Consider the following 17,800-nt stretch of genomic DNA (forward strand, 5'->3'; position numbering starts at 1 on the left):
ACTAGAGCAGGTCTGCTGGCAGGACTTGTGACCTCGTGGGAAACCCATGCTGTTCTTCAATGACTGCACTCCATGGAAAAAGTGAGGTCTATGTGCTAAACTTTAAATTTTTTACTTAAACAAATGAAACTATCCGCATAATAACTTCTGTTCCATAACAAAATTTAAGAATGATAATAAGTAAAGTGAATACAGAGTTCTGATCTACAGTAAGTATTATGCTATCATGACTTGAGCTTTTATTCAACTAACAAAGGATTTTAAAGTCATAAATGTTTGAATCTCCCTGTGAAAGGAGACTGATTAAAAAAGGGCAATAACAGCATTATTGTAGCACTGAATTTATGATGTGCTGATCCTACTGAAATATTTTAATTCTGCAGAAAAGTAGGCAGAGAAGTGTAGAGTTATGACACCTCTGACAGAAATAAATTGGAGGTGTGTTAATATGAACAAAATACCGTATTATCCAGAGAGATAGTAATAAACATACCTGTTTGTTCAAAAACGAAATAAAGGCAGGCTATTTCTATAAATCTCTAATATTTTCAGCTAATAGTAGAGGGCAAGGGCAAGACACACTGACATAAACCTGCTAATTCTTTGATAACATGCTGATGCAAGTGGGAGTAAGATACTTTGCACTGCCAGCGAGTTATGCCCTAATGTATTAATCAATCTGAGTAAGAGCAGCTTAGAAGCTGAAACGGAAAGGAGAGAAAATAATGTATAAAATCCTTACTTAAAGGGATGGCTCTTCAGAGCTTTTCAGAGAAAGCAATTTTTTGATATGGTTTTTGTCAAGGTGTGTTAAGGAAAGCATCTGCTTTCATTTTAATCCTACAGAATAATAACTGGATCTTGATTTCTGCCTAACTTGGTTGCTCTCTGTAAAATCTTGATTTTCTTTTCTTATACACTAATTACTTGGCCCTGACAAACCTCAGTCTAAGCTGACAGCATACATCCTGGGAAGGGCTGGCTCAAGGCATTCCAGCATGGAAGACAGAAGTGAATCTTGCTCCCCCCTAGGGGTGACCAACTTGCTGCTCTTACCATGAGACGGCGAAGGCAGTGGCTGAAAGAGAGACAGACCTGAGATACACAAATCTGCTTAAGAGAATATTCCTTTGGATGCAGTTTGGGTGTAGCTGCCTTTGTGCAAAGCACTGGATGGAGAAGGTGGTACTTTCTGCTGGTACCACCAGTGACCACCAGCCTCACAAAACCATTCTCCTCTGGCAGCTTGCTGCCTTAGGCAACTGCTGGCTCTGCCCCTGCCTACAGCCCACCAGATTAATTTGTGTAAATTTTGCAATTGTCTCTTGATTCTCCTTCTCTGGATAAATGATCTTTGGCATCTTGCAAGCGTGCAACAAATTCTTGAAAGAAACAGATGAAAGAAAACAATACATCATACAAACATCAATTTAAGACAACATTATTTAATTGAAATAAGGTCCCCTTACCTGTGTGTGTGATGGTGGGAGTCCTTTTCTGCCATAGATGCCAACCAGAGCAGCCTTTCCTAAAGAAACATTGAATTTCAGATGCACTGGGTGGTCGATGAACACCTGAGATCTCCAAAAGATACCAGGAGGGATCTTCTGTGTGGCTCGTCTGCCTACGTCAATTTCTCCGGAGTCTATAAAACTGTCGTCTGGAAAGAAACTACTGGGCTTTCCTGCCAAAACACAGGAACAAAATTCTTAAATTAGTCTTACATCCTGGAAGTAATTTAATCATACTGGTGTCTCTGACACTGATCTTGAGGAACAGTCTATTAGTGTCCTGAAGTCTTCACAGAACTTTGTCTAGCCAATCCATAAGATTATGGGAGGAAAACTGGCAGGATAATTTCTGGCTTCAGTAACTGTTTTGTTTGAAAACACGAGCATGGGAAGAGCAACCTGGAGAAAAATGGCCTTTTGTTTGAATTGTAACATCAGAGAGTGTGTAATTACATTACAAAGATAAGAATAAATCATCTGACATTATATTCTAAATGAATGTAAGTTTAGGAATGGAGAAGTCATCATTAAATTATTAACGAGAAGTGTAGCAAGAGTGAGATAGACGTGCCACAGAGTGGAATGGTGGTGTGGAGAACAGCAGCATGAACAATGCCTAAGTAGGGAAAGGAGAATGTTTCGCTATTAAATTAATTCTTGACAGTGGCAACAGTATTTGAAATATGCTGAACTGTCAGAAAAAAGCTAAAGAAAAAAAAGGACTGAGAAAAACAAAGGAGATCATACCCTGCACTTGAGTAATATCTATTAAGAAACATGAGAGGTTTTAATTGGGTTTCAGTATAATCTGTAAAGTGTGCTATTATTATCCGTTTTCTTTCAGAAGACAAATGGAGGCATCTGTTTCTAAAACTACCAGGCTGGAGAGCCTGGGTATTCAAATGGAATCAGTACATGCTGAAATGTCCGAGGGAGTCAGCAGGGAGCTTGGCACCCCTAAAAAACACACCTGAGGAATTCCAGGTTAGAAATTCATACAGTCACAACTCTCAAAGCAGGTGGCTGCTTCAAAAAATCTGGACCCAAAGGAAGACCAGGAAATGAGGGGCAGAATGAAAAATCAAACACCAGAATGTTCCCTTTTCAGCCTGTGCTATAACCAGTGGCCACAGCTTTGGTGCAGGGCACAGGGATGATGAAGAAGGCAACTGCTTAGCAAACACCCTTTATAAAGGACACTTCTAGTGGAAAAGTGTGCAGTAGTGTCACCTGAAAGATTCTGGCTTTCGTAAAGAGAGCAACATGTCACCAACAAAGACTAATTATTTATTTTGGAAATTCAAATAAATTTGTTCTCTTATCTATGTGCCATTACAGCACACACTACTCTGTGTTTCACAGAGCCAACAATTCTAACAAAATGAGAAGGGAACTTCTGGCTACATACATTCTTTTGTAGAAAAATCACATTAGGAATTTTTTTCTTTCAGTACCTACATTTGAGGAATGTGTAAAACAAATCTTTTCACATCTATCATGAATTCACATCAAATAGTCTCAGAATTTACTTGCCATATTGAAAAGGTGACTGGTAGAACATTGCATTTTACTGTTTCAAATGACCTTTCCTTTAGTATTACATAACGTTAAATACAGTATTGCCTTAAATTTCTCCATATACCATCCCAACACAAACTCTCCAGCAGAAACAGATGTAAATTGTTAGCTGTCTCTGAAAATCAATATAGAAACAATATGCATATTAACTATTAAGGATGGAGAATCTTTCCTTGCAGAACTTTTGGTTCCAGTAACACTAAACCCTGATTTAAAGTCAGCAACTGCTTAAGGACACTGCTGAAGCAGGACTTGATGGCATGAGCTATCTTGAGGTAGAAGTTTTATGCATACCAGCACAAAAGGTGTATATATGCAAAGGCTGTATGTTCACACAAAAAAAGCTACTCTTAATTTTATAAGATCTCCATTTATCTTTGCTCATCACTCTCAAATAAATTCAGAAGGGAAATCTGCTGACTTTTCATCCGTTTTCAATACACATACACATTAAAGGAGATAATCAGAAGCATCTCAGGTAAATGGGCATTCTTTCTGAATCCTGTGCTAATAGAGTACAATTGCACAATGAAAATCAGCCAGATAGATTCTGAGGGGAATTATGTTATCAACTGGATTGATAGTATTTATTTGGTATACTAAAATTTTCTTTTCACACTGTCAGGATTATAGGAAACAGTTTCAATGTCTTCATGCAAAGTTTCTTATTGCACTATTGTAGGATGAAAAGATTGAGGATTCTATTAAAGAAGAGCTACAGACATCACACGTTTTGGTTCAAATGAAGGATATATTTTTTCTGATTACTACTGACATGTTTTATAGATTCTTAGATATTCAGGTGAAAACCTTAAGTATTTGATATGCCCCATGACTGTTCATTAATAAAGATTGTACATCAGAGTGAATCAGGGAAGGTGAGAATTTAATATGACAGATGTTGCTATGCAAGATAGAGCCTGGAGAAAATGAGCACAGGATGTATTCCGTAGAGAGAGCAGCACTTGCTCATGCAAACGAAAATGCTTCTGTGATTGCAAAAGACAGTCTCACAGAAATAATTTCTTGTACACACAATTACAAAGTTTATGTCTCCTCTTGGTGGACACTTGCATGTCTGAGAAGCAGATATCCTAAGAGCTGCTGCCAGTGGTCGAAGCTTGTCCTGATACAGATGTCCAAGCAGAAGCTCTCTTCACCAGCCTGAATTTAGTCCCTGAAATCCCTCTCTGTTTCATCAGTTTCAGCCTACAGTAAGATTAGGCCCTACGGACTGGATACTTCATAAAGAAAGTACAATGAAAAAGCCATGTCAGCTTCTAATCAGAAATTGGCTTTTAATCAGAAATATCTGACTCCTTAAAATTAACTTCAGGTCTGAATTCTTAATTGGGCTGTCAATTACTCTGCTCTTTCTGCACATTACCTTGAACTTTTTAGTTACCGTAGCAACTGTTCCTAATTTCTTTGGATATCAAAATGAGCTATTTCATTTCAGACCTTGCTGAATCTCTCTGTATTTCCAACAGGATGGTTCCCTGGCCCATCAAAACACTTAAGAACACATATAGCTCTGACTTCAACCACAGTCAATTACATGCTTAAACGTAAGCATGTGGTTAAGTGCTTTGGTAAACAGGGTTGGGCTTGAACAGAGGAAAATGCTGTTCTGGAGCACAGCCACAGATGAGAAGGAATGACTGTTACTGAGAGTTGGCAAGACACTGGTAATGATTCATTCAGATCAGCTCTAAGGATGTTCCTAACACATTCCAGCCTATTTCATTATGATCCAGAAGACATTCAAATATATTTCCATTCTTTTAAAAATAAATTTCAATCACATAAATTCTGGTTTAGAACAGAAGCCCTGCAGCACTGCTAGTCCAGAATTAGTTACATAGTTACCTGATGGCAAGAGAGCTGCATTTGAAGGCTGGACAGTGCACCAAAGATGTTGTTGTGATGTGCTTTTTAGTCAGGACACGGTATTTTCCTCTAGAGCCTACAGATTCCCTAAGATCTATACAAAGCACTCACTTGAGGGGTCTTCTAATGACATAACTAGGCTATTCCCCAGATTCCTCTTTTAACACTTTTAACAGCAGCAATCAAAACTTCTACTCATGTCACTGTAAATGTGGCTAAAATAAAATCAAGTCAAGGTCTTTCACCTGGATGTCAGTTTTGAATACGTCCATTTATTTTCATTTTGACTTTTAAAAGGAAATGGACAGATCAAAGCTAGATGATTCAAAAATGAAACATATGGCAAGTTAGAGGGGAAAAAAAAAGGATCTGTTATGAAGTATTTTTGAGTACAACAGCAGGGCTGTCGGCAGCTTGCTGTACTGTCTAGTAAGGTTTGCTGAGAATAACCTGCTTAGCTGATTTTTCCTTGTAGCAACTTGATGGCAGCCATCAGTTACCAGTAAATACACTGTTTTAAGGAACACACATAGTTATGGCCTTTATTTGGACTAATAAAGACAGACAAAACCTCTTATAGAAAAAAACCCTCAACAATTAATTTAAATTAAACATGTAAACACAGGCTGTGAGCCAAAGCCTAGGGAACTCTGTGGAAACTTTTGAGTTCAGTGAGTTGCAAGAACAGTAGCATACATCTTACCCGTCCACAAAACTTCTTCCACCAAAGTAACTACCAAAAATAGTCAATTGCTGCAGTTTTACTGGAATCTCTTAATTTTATGCAGAGAATCTTGACACACAAATAAAAAAAGCTTTCTGAAAATTTGCATTTCTCATTTCTCCAGCTATGTCTGGGGAGGGATAAGACTTTTCAGAGCTTACAGGTACTTTTAGCAGCGGTGCCCCTAAAAAAAGCACACAAAGATGTAAAGCTGATAAGGTGCTACTGAATTGAGGATCCATGAGGTGCTTCTAATTTCTGTCAACACCGTGATACTTTGTAGAGACTAGGCCTTTTATCTGGCTACTTTTGCAAAGCTATGTCCAACTCTGGAGTGCCAAAGCTCATAGTGTAATAGTTCTCAGTAAGTATTTTGGTCCTCAAAACATTTGCTAAGTGGCAACAAATAGTAAAACTCAAACATTTTTGTAGTGTTGTAGAGGAAGCTTGATGCAGTGCTCCAGGAATCATTTAATTTTCAAGAGACAATGTTTTCCCATGAAAACAGCCACTCAAGGCAGGGTTTTCATGCTGACCTTCTGTAGTCTGTGAGAATGCCTTGAATATGTGGAGAGAGTTTCACACGGTTTTATTGCATTAGTGGACATCAGAGGGGTATGAAACTTAGAAACATATGGAAACAGGACTGACGACTAGCTCTAGACATGAAAGACTGGAAAAGCACCTGCTGATGGCAGCACTGAGGGTAATGGAACATGAGATTGGACGGCTGGAGTTTAGAGGCAGACAGAAGACTCACAACATGGACACATACCAACCATACCTTCACTGGTTCCTTTGCCTTTCCTGTCAGGTAACTCTAACCCTGTGCCCCCCGAAGGATATAAGGAGACGTCCGTTGGCACTGGCCAACTGCTGGCTGTGTCTTCCGTGATCTCATACATCTGCCCTTCCATCGGCTGCAGGTGCCAGTTTAGGCCAAACAGGTGCATGGCTGTGGTGAGCAATGAGAAAAGTCATCTTTTTCTGTTTGGGAGAGGTTCAGAACTACAGGGGCACTTTCTAAACCCTCGCTCCAGTGCCTTATTAGTGGTCATTGCTTTAGGACAGGAATGGAATTAATGTAATTAGACAGCTCCTGCTGCTTCTACCATACCAGCTCCCTAGGACTTTCCACCCACTTAAACTCAATTTAGATCACCTGTACCAATCCACTCCGCTTCTTCCAGCAGGACCACTCCTGACTCATGGTCTGCATGACAGGATAACCAGGCACAAAGCTCCCAAGGCTGGGGTGACAATGCGGTGAACACAGAAATACAAGGAGTATTATTTCCTAACATACCAATAAATCCCAGGGAACTGCACTCTGGTTTGTTTTGCCATATTCATAGTGTATTATATAGGTTATTTTTTTTTTTATCCACCAATTATACACAGAAGCCCTTATACACATCTCCGACAGCTTTTCCTGGTTAAGACCAAGGGAAAACTGAGGCAATTTAAGATCCATCTTTTACACATGCCTCTGTGCTCTGCGTCACAAATGTGAGTGACTATGTCTGAGCATTCCTTTGTACAACTCAGCTTCTTCTATTCAGATCAAAGACATATCCTTGAGAACTGAAAATGAGCAGCACTATTTAGATTTGTGTGATATCAGGGCAAAGCTCTCTGTAGGCTTCTGGGCCATGCAAAGTCATCCAGTGCACACGTGAATCTATTTCAAGGCATTACATAATGACAAGTGAAGTTAAGGAACAAGACAGACTACTTAAAAAGCAAACATAAGTATGAGGAGTATGGAAATCATATGCTTATACAACTAATACTTGCCCCTTGCAAATATAAAGCAAAAAAATGTGGCTTGTGGCTTACCATATCAGTTCTTCCATCCCCAACATAAACATTTCATACTCAATCAGTATCCAGCTTAGCTTCAGGCTCTACACAGCTAAATGATCTGATACTTGCTACATTTGGAATGACATTTCTTTTTTAAGGAAAAGCCTTGATATTTTACACTATAATTTCTCCAAGAAACTATACAATGACACTAACAGCACAGCCATTTAGTATAAACAAAACCAGTAAAGAAACAGAGCATTTCCATGGCCTATAATTCTCTTTTTATTCACAAACATATACCTGAGATCAGCAACCAGTGTCAGGGACAAGTGGTTAGTTTATTTAAACCTGTGCATCAGAAACAATCTTTTCAAGAGGATTGAAAAGTAATCTGAGTAGCTCTCTGAAGACAGCGTGTTTAGGCAATTTAGCAAAATACGTGATTTTTTCTACTTCAGTCTCAATTAGGTCACCTATCATTTACCAACATAAATAAGGTTGTCTTTGCACAACTACAACATCACAAAACATGAACACAAAACTTTTTTTTTACCTTGTAAATGGGGACTGTGTTCGTTAACAGTCTTATCCATTTAGAAAAAAAATACATTCCTTAAACTCCCACACAGCAAGCAAGCACAGCAAGGAAGGTCTCCTGAGGACCTGTTCAACACTCATTTTTACACAGGTGTATATACTAAGAAAGAATGTTACCAACACTAGTGGTAATTTACCCAGGGTACTTCAGGCAGAGGGACAAGTATTTTCATCTGAAAGGGGTATATTTGCAAAGAAACTGTGCAAGGGAAGAGAGGAAATCAGACCATGAACACAGGATTTGCATCAAGCATTTGGCATTGCTATGCTTGCATAATATCTTTGTGTTTATACAGCTCTCATCATCAGACTGCCTGGGCACTTCATAGCTATTAACCTCATAAAACCTTATCAGGTAGGAATCTGCTTTTTTCACTACACAGAAAGGGAAAGAAGAACTACAGCAGATTAAAGGACTGACTCAATTCACCTGTTTGGGCATTAAAATGCAATTGTGTGTTAATTCACTTATCTTACTCTATGCTTACAGGGTCACAAGATTTAAGAGGCATTTCATGCAGCTCTCTGCCAGCAGTTTTGTTCTAAGCTCAGTACTGGATGCCATCTTATAATTCCATCCAGGCTGGACCTCTCCAAGGACCAGAGTGTTACCCAGGTGCTGCAGAGCTGTTTACAGAGCTCAAGGATTTAGATACTCTCAGCATGCAAGTTCCCACGTTAACATGGGATGTTTATAGTTACATGGATGTTTGTAGTTTCAGGCAGAATGGAAACTGTACTCTTCACTCCTCCAAACTCAGGCAATCCTGGACAGTTGTCAGGCCTAAATTCTGCTGGCCCTAAGTGCTTAAGCCCAGCCCCATCTCTCAGATGTCTTCATGTTAGAACGACCTGCTTGAGCTTATACCAGGCATCCCTGGTTTAGGCAGGAACTGGGCCAGTGGTTTGCTTTTTTCATAACCTCATTTGAACTGTTCTGTCCTTTGGACATCACAGCCTAAGTGCCACACAGACTTTTAGGAACACATTGCAAGGCTATTGTTTCTCCAAAAGGACATTGCTGCTTCTCCTCTCCTTAGGAGGAATTTGTTATTGTAGATCATTATTTACTGCAAGCAAATAAAGATGAAAAACTCAACATTGTTTTGGGTGCAGTGGGAAAACTGTGAGCATTTCTTCCAGGCATCCAAATGAATTTAAAATACCTGAGAGGAAATGTCTTAACAAGTGATCATCTTGGTTCAGTGTAACGACAGAACTGGCAGCCTGGAAGTGCTACAGCTTTTCTGCACATTATCCATCCACTTGAGCAAGTGAATCAACCATTCCATGTCATCATTCAATTCTCAATTTTTGGAAAGTGTCTTACAATGTTCCAATATAGAAAATTCAACAGAATTATAGATAACATAGTAACATAATTATAGATAACATAGTAACATAGATATTGTATTATCACACAAAGTTAAAAGACTTGTATTAATGTTAACTTTTGTCCTTTGCTAATAGATTTCGTCTAAAGCAAAAAGCTTATTGCGTACATTGATCCCATCATCACCTAGATCAGAGAATCACAGAATGGTTTGGGTTGGAAGGAACCTTAAAGACCATCTACTTTCAAGGCCCCTGTCATGGACAGGGGCACCTTCCACTAGACCAGGTTGCTCAAAGCCCCATCCAACCTGGCCCTGAACACTGCCAGGGCTGGGGCAGCCGCAGCTTCTCTGGGCAACCTGTGCCAGTGCCTCATCAGCCTGATAATAAAAAAAAAATCATTATATCTAATCTAAATCTATTCTCTTTTCATTTAGCACTATTACTCCCTTGTCCTGTCACTACAGACCTTAGTAAACAGTCTCTCTACATCTTTCTTACAAGCCTCCTTTTGAAGTACTGAAAGGCTGTAGGAAGGTCTCCAGTGATAAGCCATGAGAATGAGATCTATGCACACCATGCATACAAAAATGCAGAACTCTGAAAAACAGAATTATTTGAATAGCTTCTTGATTATCAAGTGGCTAAAAAAATCCAGAAAACAGAGTGTAAAAGCTCAGAGCTACTACTCTATTCAAGATTTCTGATTTGATGTTTTTAAGCACAAAATAAAAGCCTATAAATATTCCCACTCATATGGCAAACAGACATCATGTAATTTCTGCTACAGGCAGGCAATAATCATAAAATTCAACCTGAAAGAAGAACAAAGAGTCTGATTTACTTTGGAAACATGCTCTGGTAGCAGGTATGTTATGAGGAAGTCACCTGATTAAGTGATTTCATTACTATCTTCCAAATACCAGCAGTGTCTGATTGGCAAGCTGGTGGAAGATTCATTCCTCCTCTTGCTCCCTCTAACTGCCACATTGGTGCTGAAAAGTCGAGTAGTAACAGCAGTGAATATTTCAGGTCTTTAAATCTCAATGGGATGTGTAAAGCTGTTGTTGCACACAGTTGTGTTTAAAGATTTTAAAAATGGCACAAATCAACCTTGTTCTGTGCTAAATTGATGCAAAGTTCTTTCTCACTGAAAAAAACAACAAAGGACCATAATAATGGAATAGCCCTGGAACCATGGATGAGAAGCACAACCATACATTTAGAAGTGCTAATGTTCCTAAAAGCAAAGTAAAGCTGTAAAAATAGATTGAGATTCCTGATGTTCTTAGTCTCCAGGTCAATGGAACCCACTGTGGACATTTTCTCTGGCTTTTTTTTTTATCCCCTGCGCAGCTAGATATAAGAAGTCACTGACAGAGAGAAAATGCCCTAAAAGCCCCCATGTCCTTCTTCTTCTCCTTCTCCCTCTCCCTCTCCCTCTCGAACGTGATGCTCAATAGATTTTCAGATATTGAAGGCTCCCCATGTATTAAAAGAGCACTCTGCAATTAAAAATCATTAAAGTGTACACTTTTGTAAAATACCATGTAGCTTTCACTGCCTAGGAAGCTCCATGACAGGCTCTTTGCAGACACTTTGGTTATATTTCCCATGGAGAATAAAACTCTTTTGTCTGCCTTCTCTGGGAATGAAAACAATACTTAGGGGAAGCCCCACATGCTCTCTGAGCTGTTTCAGCACCAACAACTTAGATGATATAAAGGCATCTGGGGCTCTGGCCCATTATGCTCATGTTCTGACTTTAAAACTTTGACTTGCACAACCTTTCCCCTGTAGCTAAGTGCTAGCAAAAGGCGCCCTGAAACTTGCTGAATGGGTAACAGAATTTTCTGCGGCAGAGTAAATCACCTTATCCTCAGTCCTAAGTCACCTGTGCCTGCCTTCTTGGTGGAGAAAAAATGGACATCAGACTCCAGTCCCTTCAGGGTTTGATTACTTTGCTGAGTTCAGCACTTCAACCATGCCAGTGTGATATGGCTGCTCTTTTGCTGGACTCTGATTTATTTGCATGATTAAATAACTCAGCTGATGCTAAACTGTTTGCAAGTTTTCTCTGTAAAGTGAATCTAAGTTCATATTGGTGGAACCAAGTATTCAGGATCATGATTCTTTTGATTTTAACGTATTATCTCTTCTTATATTGCATTATTCCTACTCCATGGCTACTAGTGGATGCCATAATCAGCATCAGAAGATGCTGTTAAGCCAAATAAAGAGGAACATTCTTCCCAAGCTTCTTTTGAACAGACCCAGGCTTTTGAGTATCTTTGTATTATTGCCACTTGCTTATGAGACAGCAAAACACTAAAGTCAAAACAACTTACTCAGCGGAGCAGAGAACAAAGGAAGTGTACAGCATTTAGAATGAAAAAGGACAAACAAAGATAATAATTCACATGGTCAACAAAACGGACATCTCTTAGGACAGGTTGATGAAGCGAAGGAGTTAGCAGAGAGAGGCAGATGATTGTGATAGATCACAGGGAGAAGAAAAGACAAGACATGCTTACTGAAGCATATGAGACCCCCAGAAACCACACCAGTCAGCAAAAAATTGAAAAACTAACTGCTGGCCCTTTATTAGCTTGTTGCTTTGCCCAAATCAGCAAGCTAAGTGTAATAAATAACCAAACCAATCAATTAGGGTGTTTGGAATTAAGGCTACAGCTGAAGCCACCAGCTGCTTCCATAGTGTTTGTTAAAAGCATTCTCACAGCAGCTCACAGGCTCTGCTGCTTCCTTCTCCCCTGCCCTCCCAGGGCTAAGTCCTGCAGGTACCACAGCTGGCCTGGTGATTCCTCACCCAGGCAAAGCTCCCACAGAAACTAAGGAATGAATAAAATAGCAACTATTTTCCAGCTAACAAATGATCTTGCCCTGAAAAATGAATAAAGAGTTTCTCAGAATTGAAGCTCAACAAAACATTAATGATCCCTACCTGAGCCTGGACTTACAGCAAGTGCAGGGGGTAAAGGGCATGAAGGCAAGACAGAAAGTCTTTTGGGATTCTCATTTGAAAACCCTATCCAGTTATTTGCACTAAGAATACTCCAGGTTTTGAATCCATATTTGTGTAAGGATGTCAGTATATTTTCTTAAATAAAACTGGGGAGGGCACAAGCTTTGGAAAAGCCAAGCTTCTCTGCACAGCCACTCCAGCCTCCCCAGCTCAGCTGTACCGGCACTGTGCTCCATCTGGAGAAGTTTGGCTTCACTACTCCACTGGTTTCTATAAGCACCTCACTGCACTGCTGACAGCTAAGCCAGAGCCAACACAAGCCTAAAGGCCACTCCTGGGAGGGAGAAGGGTTTTCCAAAGCCTCCCAGTGCAGCATGGGGAAAAGAAGAAAATGGAAAAACACTGTGTGAGAAGGAACAGATGAGAAGGACTGATGCCACAATGGACAAGAAAGAAAATGAGGGAGGGAAGGAAGGTGAGAAAAATATGAAATCTGAGAAAATGAGAAAAAGAAGGTTAGGATAGAGCAAAGATAAGCTGAACAAAAAAGTAAAAGGGATTTGGAATAGAAAAAACAGCTGAAGTTCAGTCAGTGGTTGAGAAGACATTTTTACAGCTTATTTCTTTGCTTTCCCTTCTTTGTGTGGAAACAAGCATAACATATGTGGTGGTTAGATATTCCTCTTTAACCTTCATGTTTAGTCTTTAGACATACAATAACATGCCCTCTAAAATGATACTTGAACTTTGCTTTTTCCTCCTAATTGAGGAAAAGCTGAATCCCACCACTGAATTATTCAGGGTTAATTTTAACTCAAGTAAATGTATTGCTTTCACTCCTGTCTCTGGAAGACACTGTAATTATCTAGATAACTGTCTCTACACTGAAATTGTATTATTTTTGTACAAGTGGTAGAATTACCTGATGCAGAATTAACCATATTTTTGTGACATTCAGTGTTATGAAAAGGAGCCTTTCAGCATGAAATAATCACTGGTTTGTCAATCTTCAACAAATCAAAGAAGATTAAGAAGAATGGAAACAGTAAAACAAACATTAAAAAAATAAATCAAACTGTTTTTCTCTTACACTGCTGCTCCATTTCAGTGCTGACCAAGGCTTCTGTGTCCCAGCATGGCAGACCACACGAGAGTGAGGGGCTGAAGTGGCTCTATAGCCCTGCTGGTGTAGGAAGAGGGCAAAAAGCTGGATGCAGCATATATTATCTGCTCTACTTGTTTGTATGGTCAAGTCCTGGATCAGACAGATTCAAGCTGTTGTTCATCTAAGAGCATGGGGAGACTTTTGAGTGTTGTAGTCATTTAATACCCAAAGAACAGGTTCACAGGCCTGGAATTGAGCTCTAGTATCCTGACTGAAGTTCCCAGTGGTTTGCAATATCATGAATTTAGTTTATTTACACATACATACCCAGGTCACTCAGCCAGGCACCATGGGGCAAGGAGAGAGGGACTCCTGCAAGGCCACTTCTTGTGTGGACTTTGGCAGTTACCTTGTGACCAAAAACCCTTTACAGCACTCTGTGTCATTCCTAGTGTCTGAAATTATTTCCTATAAATAAATGCTTTCCATCTGTGGCTTAAAACTCTCATTCAGGAAATGGAAAACCTGACTTCATAAATCATCATTGTGAATTTGCACACCACGACAGGACTGCAGTCACGTGGGAACAGAGAAACCTGCACATCAGGCTCTCCACAACCCAGATGGATCAGAGCTGCTGTGCAGTTAGAAATGTAAAATTAACAGGTCACAAAGGAATGGAGCCCGAAAGGCAGCTTGATTACATGTTGTTTAAGTGAAGACTCTCAGCTGGAGGTCCCACGGCTCTGCTTCCTGCCTGTTGATTTATTTGACACAAGACAATAGTTAAGAAAAATAAAAAAGGCACCAGGAGAGACATTAAGGGTAATGCTCGCTATTGTAAATTCCCCATTTGCCTCCCTTCCTAACTGCTCAATGATCCATCTTCAATGAGAAAAAACAGTCTTCCAGGCTTCACAAGCTGGGGCTGGAGACAATTTGCTGGACTGGGATGCAATTGCTTCATCTAAGAACTGGACAATCCATATCCACCCATCTCAGGATTAAGGGAGGAAGAATTTTGCTGATAAAACAGAGAGATATCTGTGTTGTGTTTGTCTGTGGGACTTTTTTAGGACCTCAAATGTCCTAAAGTATGACATAGGTGCTTTCACAGCTAGCTCAGTACAGACACATGCTATGGGATACATTTAGTAATTCCTGGGACTCTACCTGCCTGACTGTTGCTTCATATTCAAACTATGCAAGTACCAGAAGTGGTTATTTTGGAGATAATTCACATCTTCTCCTTCCCTCAATCAGAATCACCACGTGCAAAGGAGGAATACAAATGATAGAGAGCTTCTACATCTTAAAATTTTGCCACCAAGGTGGGAACTGCCTCTGGAGAAAACAAAGCATTGTGCTAATCACCTGAAATCCTGCCACAAACACATTTACTTGCTTTGATTTGACACTAACTAGTTATTCTTTGACCCCTCCTGATTGAAGAAGAGTTGTATCTATGATTTCCAAGATAGAAGCAGATGGTCTACCAAATAGTATTAGCTTCTTCTTAGGAGAACAGTTTATATTTTAATTTAGTTCCCAATTGTTCTTAATAAGGAAGAAGAAAGGCTGCCAGCTGAAGCACCACATTTCTTTGAAACCTTCAAGGAAGTGACTAGAAAGGCATGTTACAATATGATGCAGTTAAACTCAATGTTTGTTCAATGCAAAGAGTCAGCACTTCCTATTCAATGTCTTCCTAATTACCCCTGAGGATCAAAGTCTTTCAAATGATTGCCTGTCCATTCAAACCATTAACAGATGATCACTGGCCCCTCCAGTGCTACAGTAGCTTGTAATTTCTTGCAGGAAAGGGAAAATACAGTTTTAAATGGGTATACTTAATATTTTCATGCATATTTAAAGGAGAATTTTTTTAAAGTGTTAACCTATAGAAAAAAATAGACATAGAAGTGGCATGGCTTATCCGAGGAGCTGTCTGCTTAAATATCTTTGGTAATTTACTTTGCTATCTATATCCATTTCAAATAGAATAGAAAGTGGAAAGAGGGACCTCAGCAGCACTTGTCTGCTATGAGGCAGCCTACTGCACCAAAGAAACTTACTTCGGCCCCCACAGCTCTGGTAAATTTGGTGTTAGATGTGCTCAGGCCTTTCTCAGTAAAATAATATTTTCCCTTCTAGATACCCTTTCTGGCAGAGACCATATTACTATAAATATTGCTGAGATATTTCTTCAAGATCAAAGTCAATTATAAAATGGTCCCACTTTACCTCTAAATGGAGTTTTAATTTGTGTATATAATATTAGAAATAATGGTTTTCCCATTGGGGTACTCACTTCAATTAGAGAAATGAGGACAAGCAGCTGTACCAGAAGACCTCTTATCCTGCTTTGCATTTACAAAATTCTGGGCTAGCCTGTTGTGGACAGTATAATTTTACAAATGCCCTTTTATTACACACATATAAACTGTGAGGCACTAATTAAAAATGGTGTAAATTACACAGGTAAATCAACAAGCTCTCACATTCTTCCTTCCTTGTTATCTAAACTAGATAACTGTCAGAAAACCTGCCTTCCAAAAATAATACAATAACTTGCCTAAAGTCTAAAAAATAGGTTGCTGTGCAGAAGTTATAAAATATATCTCTCTTCTTCTAACACCCCAGCACAAAAGAGGTAGGCTCAGAGTTTAAATCAAATATCCCAGTTTAAGCATCAAGATCTAAATATTGCTGTAGAATTTGATATGTGAGCTGATCTCTCAGATGGCTGCCTGCTCATCTGTCCTTCTGAACACAAACATGATTTTATTACAGTAAGATAAGTAAATGTCTTTGAGAGCACTGCTGGTGTTTTAATCCTAAAATCAGCTGAAAACTGCATTAGTGTTATTAGTCACTATGCACATTCTAAAAGCACCCGAGCCCCAGTTGGGCTGTGCTAGTTGATATAAGAAAAATTAACAAAATGACAATCTCAGAATCCCCTGATGTCGAAAGAACAGGTTTAACTTGAGCTTTACTTAGCCTAAGTAAATCTAGTGACTTCAAGAGGATGATGGAGGTGTTTCAAGTTCAGTATAAATTTACACATTTTGTAGATCTGGGCCAGAGTGCTCATCAGCACTGTCAAAACTGAGCTCTAAAGCAGAATCCTATCAGCCTCGAGACTGTTGGAAGAGATACGAAAAAAATTTAACTGTCCATGTGTTCAGGAGCATCATGTTGTTTTAGCTGCTTTGGATGACAAAAGCACAGGTATGTTTAAAGCAGGCTAAGAATGTTTTAATTAATTTTCTAATTTTTCTTTACATATACTAGAAAAACAAACACTGTTCCCATTTGGAGAGGGAAAAAAAAGTCCCTTTTTTTCCCTGTACAAAAGCTTGGCAAATGGATACAAATGCAGTCTGAGAAAGCTGACAAAGTAAGTGACACAGCACAATTAACAACACAATAATTTTTTTCTGTCCAGAGACCATAAGCAAAATCCAGCACAATACTTTCAGGGGCTACAAATTTAAGCGAATGGTTCATGTCAGTGTGAAAAGCTCTCTCAATAACAAAACTTAACACAACCTGATGGTTTGTTCCCTTAAATTTAGGAATAAATCCAGCACACAGATTAAGGCAAGTGCTAGCAAGTGCAACCCACAGTGTTCTAGAAAGACCCACAGCCATCTTTAATTTTACGTAAAAAAAGCATTTGCTAAAAAACCTTGAAGTTTGCCAAGTCAAGCACTCAAAACTGAGCAAAGAACAGAATTAAGATTGCTTGTGTGATTTTACATCAGCCCCTGTATGCATATGTACTCTGTAATAGCCTTTAATTCCCTCATCACAGGCTATTTTTTTCCACTGGCCCAATGCTGAGCAGAACAATTGCACAGAAATTGCCACTCAACCCTGGCAACTCCAGCATTGTAGCATGTTCAATTGCTTTCTAGGGATGCCATATGTGCAGTCTGCTTGGTAGCAGCAGGAGGGGGGTGGAAGGGGAAGGAATACACTCGGCACAGACAATTTTGCTACTGCACTCTACCTAGGTCCCTACTGAGCATGTGTGAACTCAGATTTTCTAGTTTTTGGTAGCCAACTCTGGGTGGATCAGGGATGTGATAAAGTACACACAGCGACTGCTCTCCCTAATAAAGAAAAGAGATGTCACAATTCTCCATTACCTCAGTACTTCTGCAGTATAAATAGAAAACAACAGTAGATCCAATAGCAGAATTTTGCCTAAATAAGTGACCACATCAGCAGGAGGATCCAGACCCCTACTCCTACATGTC

The 17,800-nt window shown here is 39.4% G+C and overlaps 1 protein-coding gene across 5 annotated transcripts in view; it reads right to left on the reverse strand.

The window, feature by feature from the left end:
- Positions 1-17,800, reverse strand: part of TENM4 (teneurin transmembrane protein 4) — a 1,366,951-nt gene that overhangs the window by 177,177 nt on the left and 1,171,974 nt on the right. For all 5 annotated transcript variants that reach the window (XM_048294397.1, XM_048294400.1, XM_048294398.1 and 2 more), the window contains 2 exons: positions 6,488-6,658; positions 1,470-1,684 (listed from right to left, as the gene is read on the reverse strand). In XM_048294397.1, the coding sequence (XP_048150354.1) occupies positions 1,470-1,684; positions 6,488-6,658 (386 nt within the window). The remainder of the gene's footprint in view (positions 1-1,469; positions 1,685-6,487; positions 6,659-17,800) is intronic.

The sequence above is a fragment of the Corvus hawaiiensis genome, chromosome 2 (assembly GCF_020740725.1).
Source record: "Corvus hawaiiensis isolate bCorHaw1 chromosome 2, bCorHaw1.pri.cur, whole genome shotgun sequence".
Taxonomy (NCBI): domain Eukaryota; kingdom Metazoa; phylum Chordata; class Aves; order Passeriformes; family Corvidae; genus Corvus; species Corvus hawaiiensis.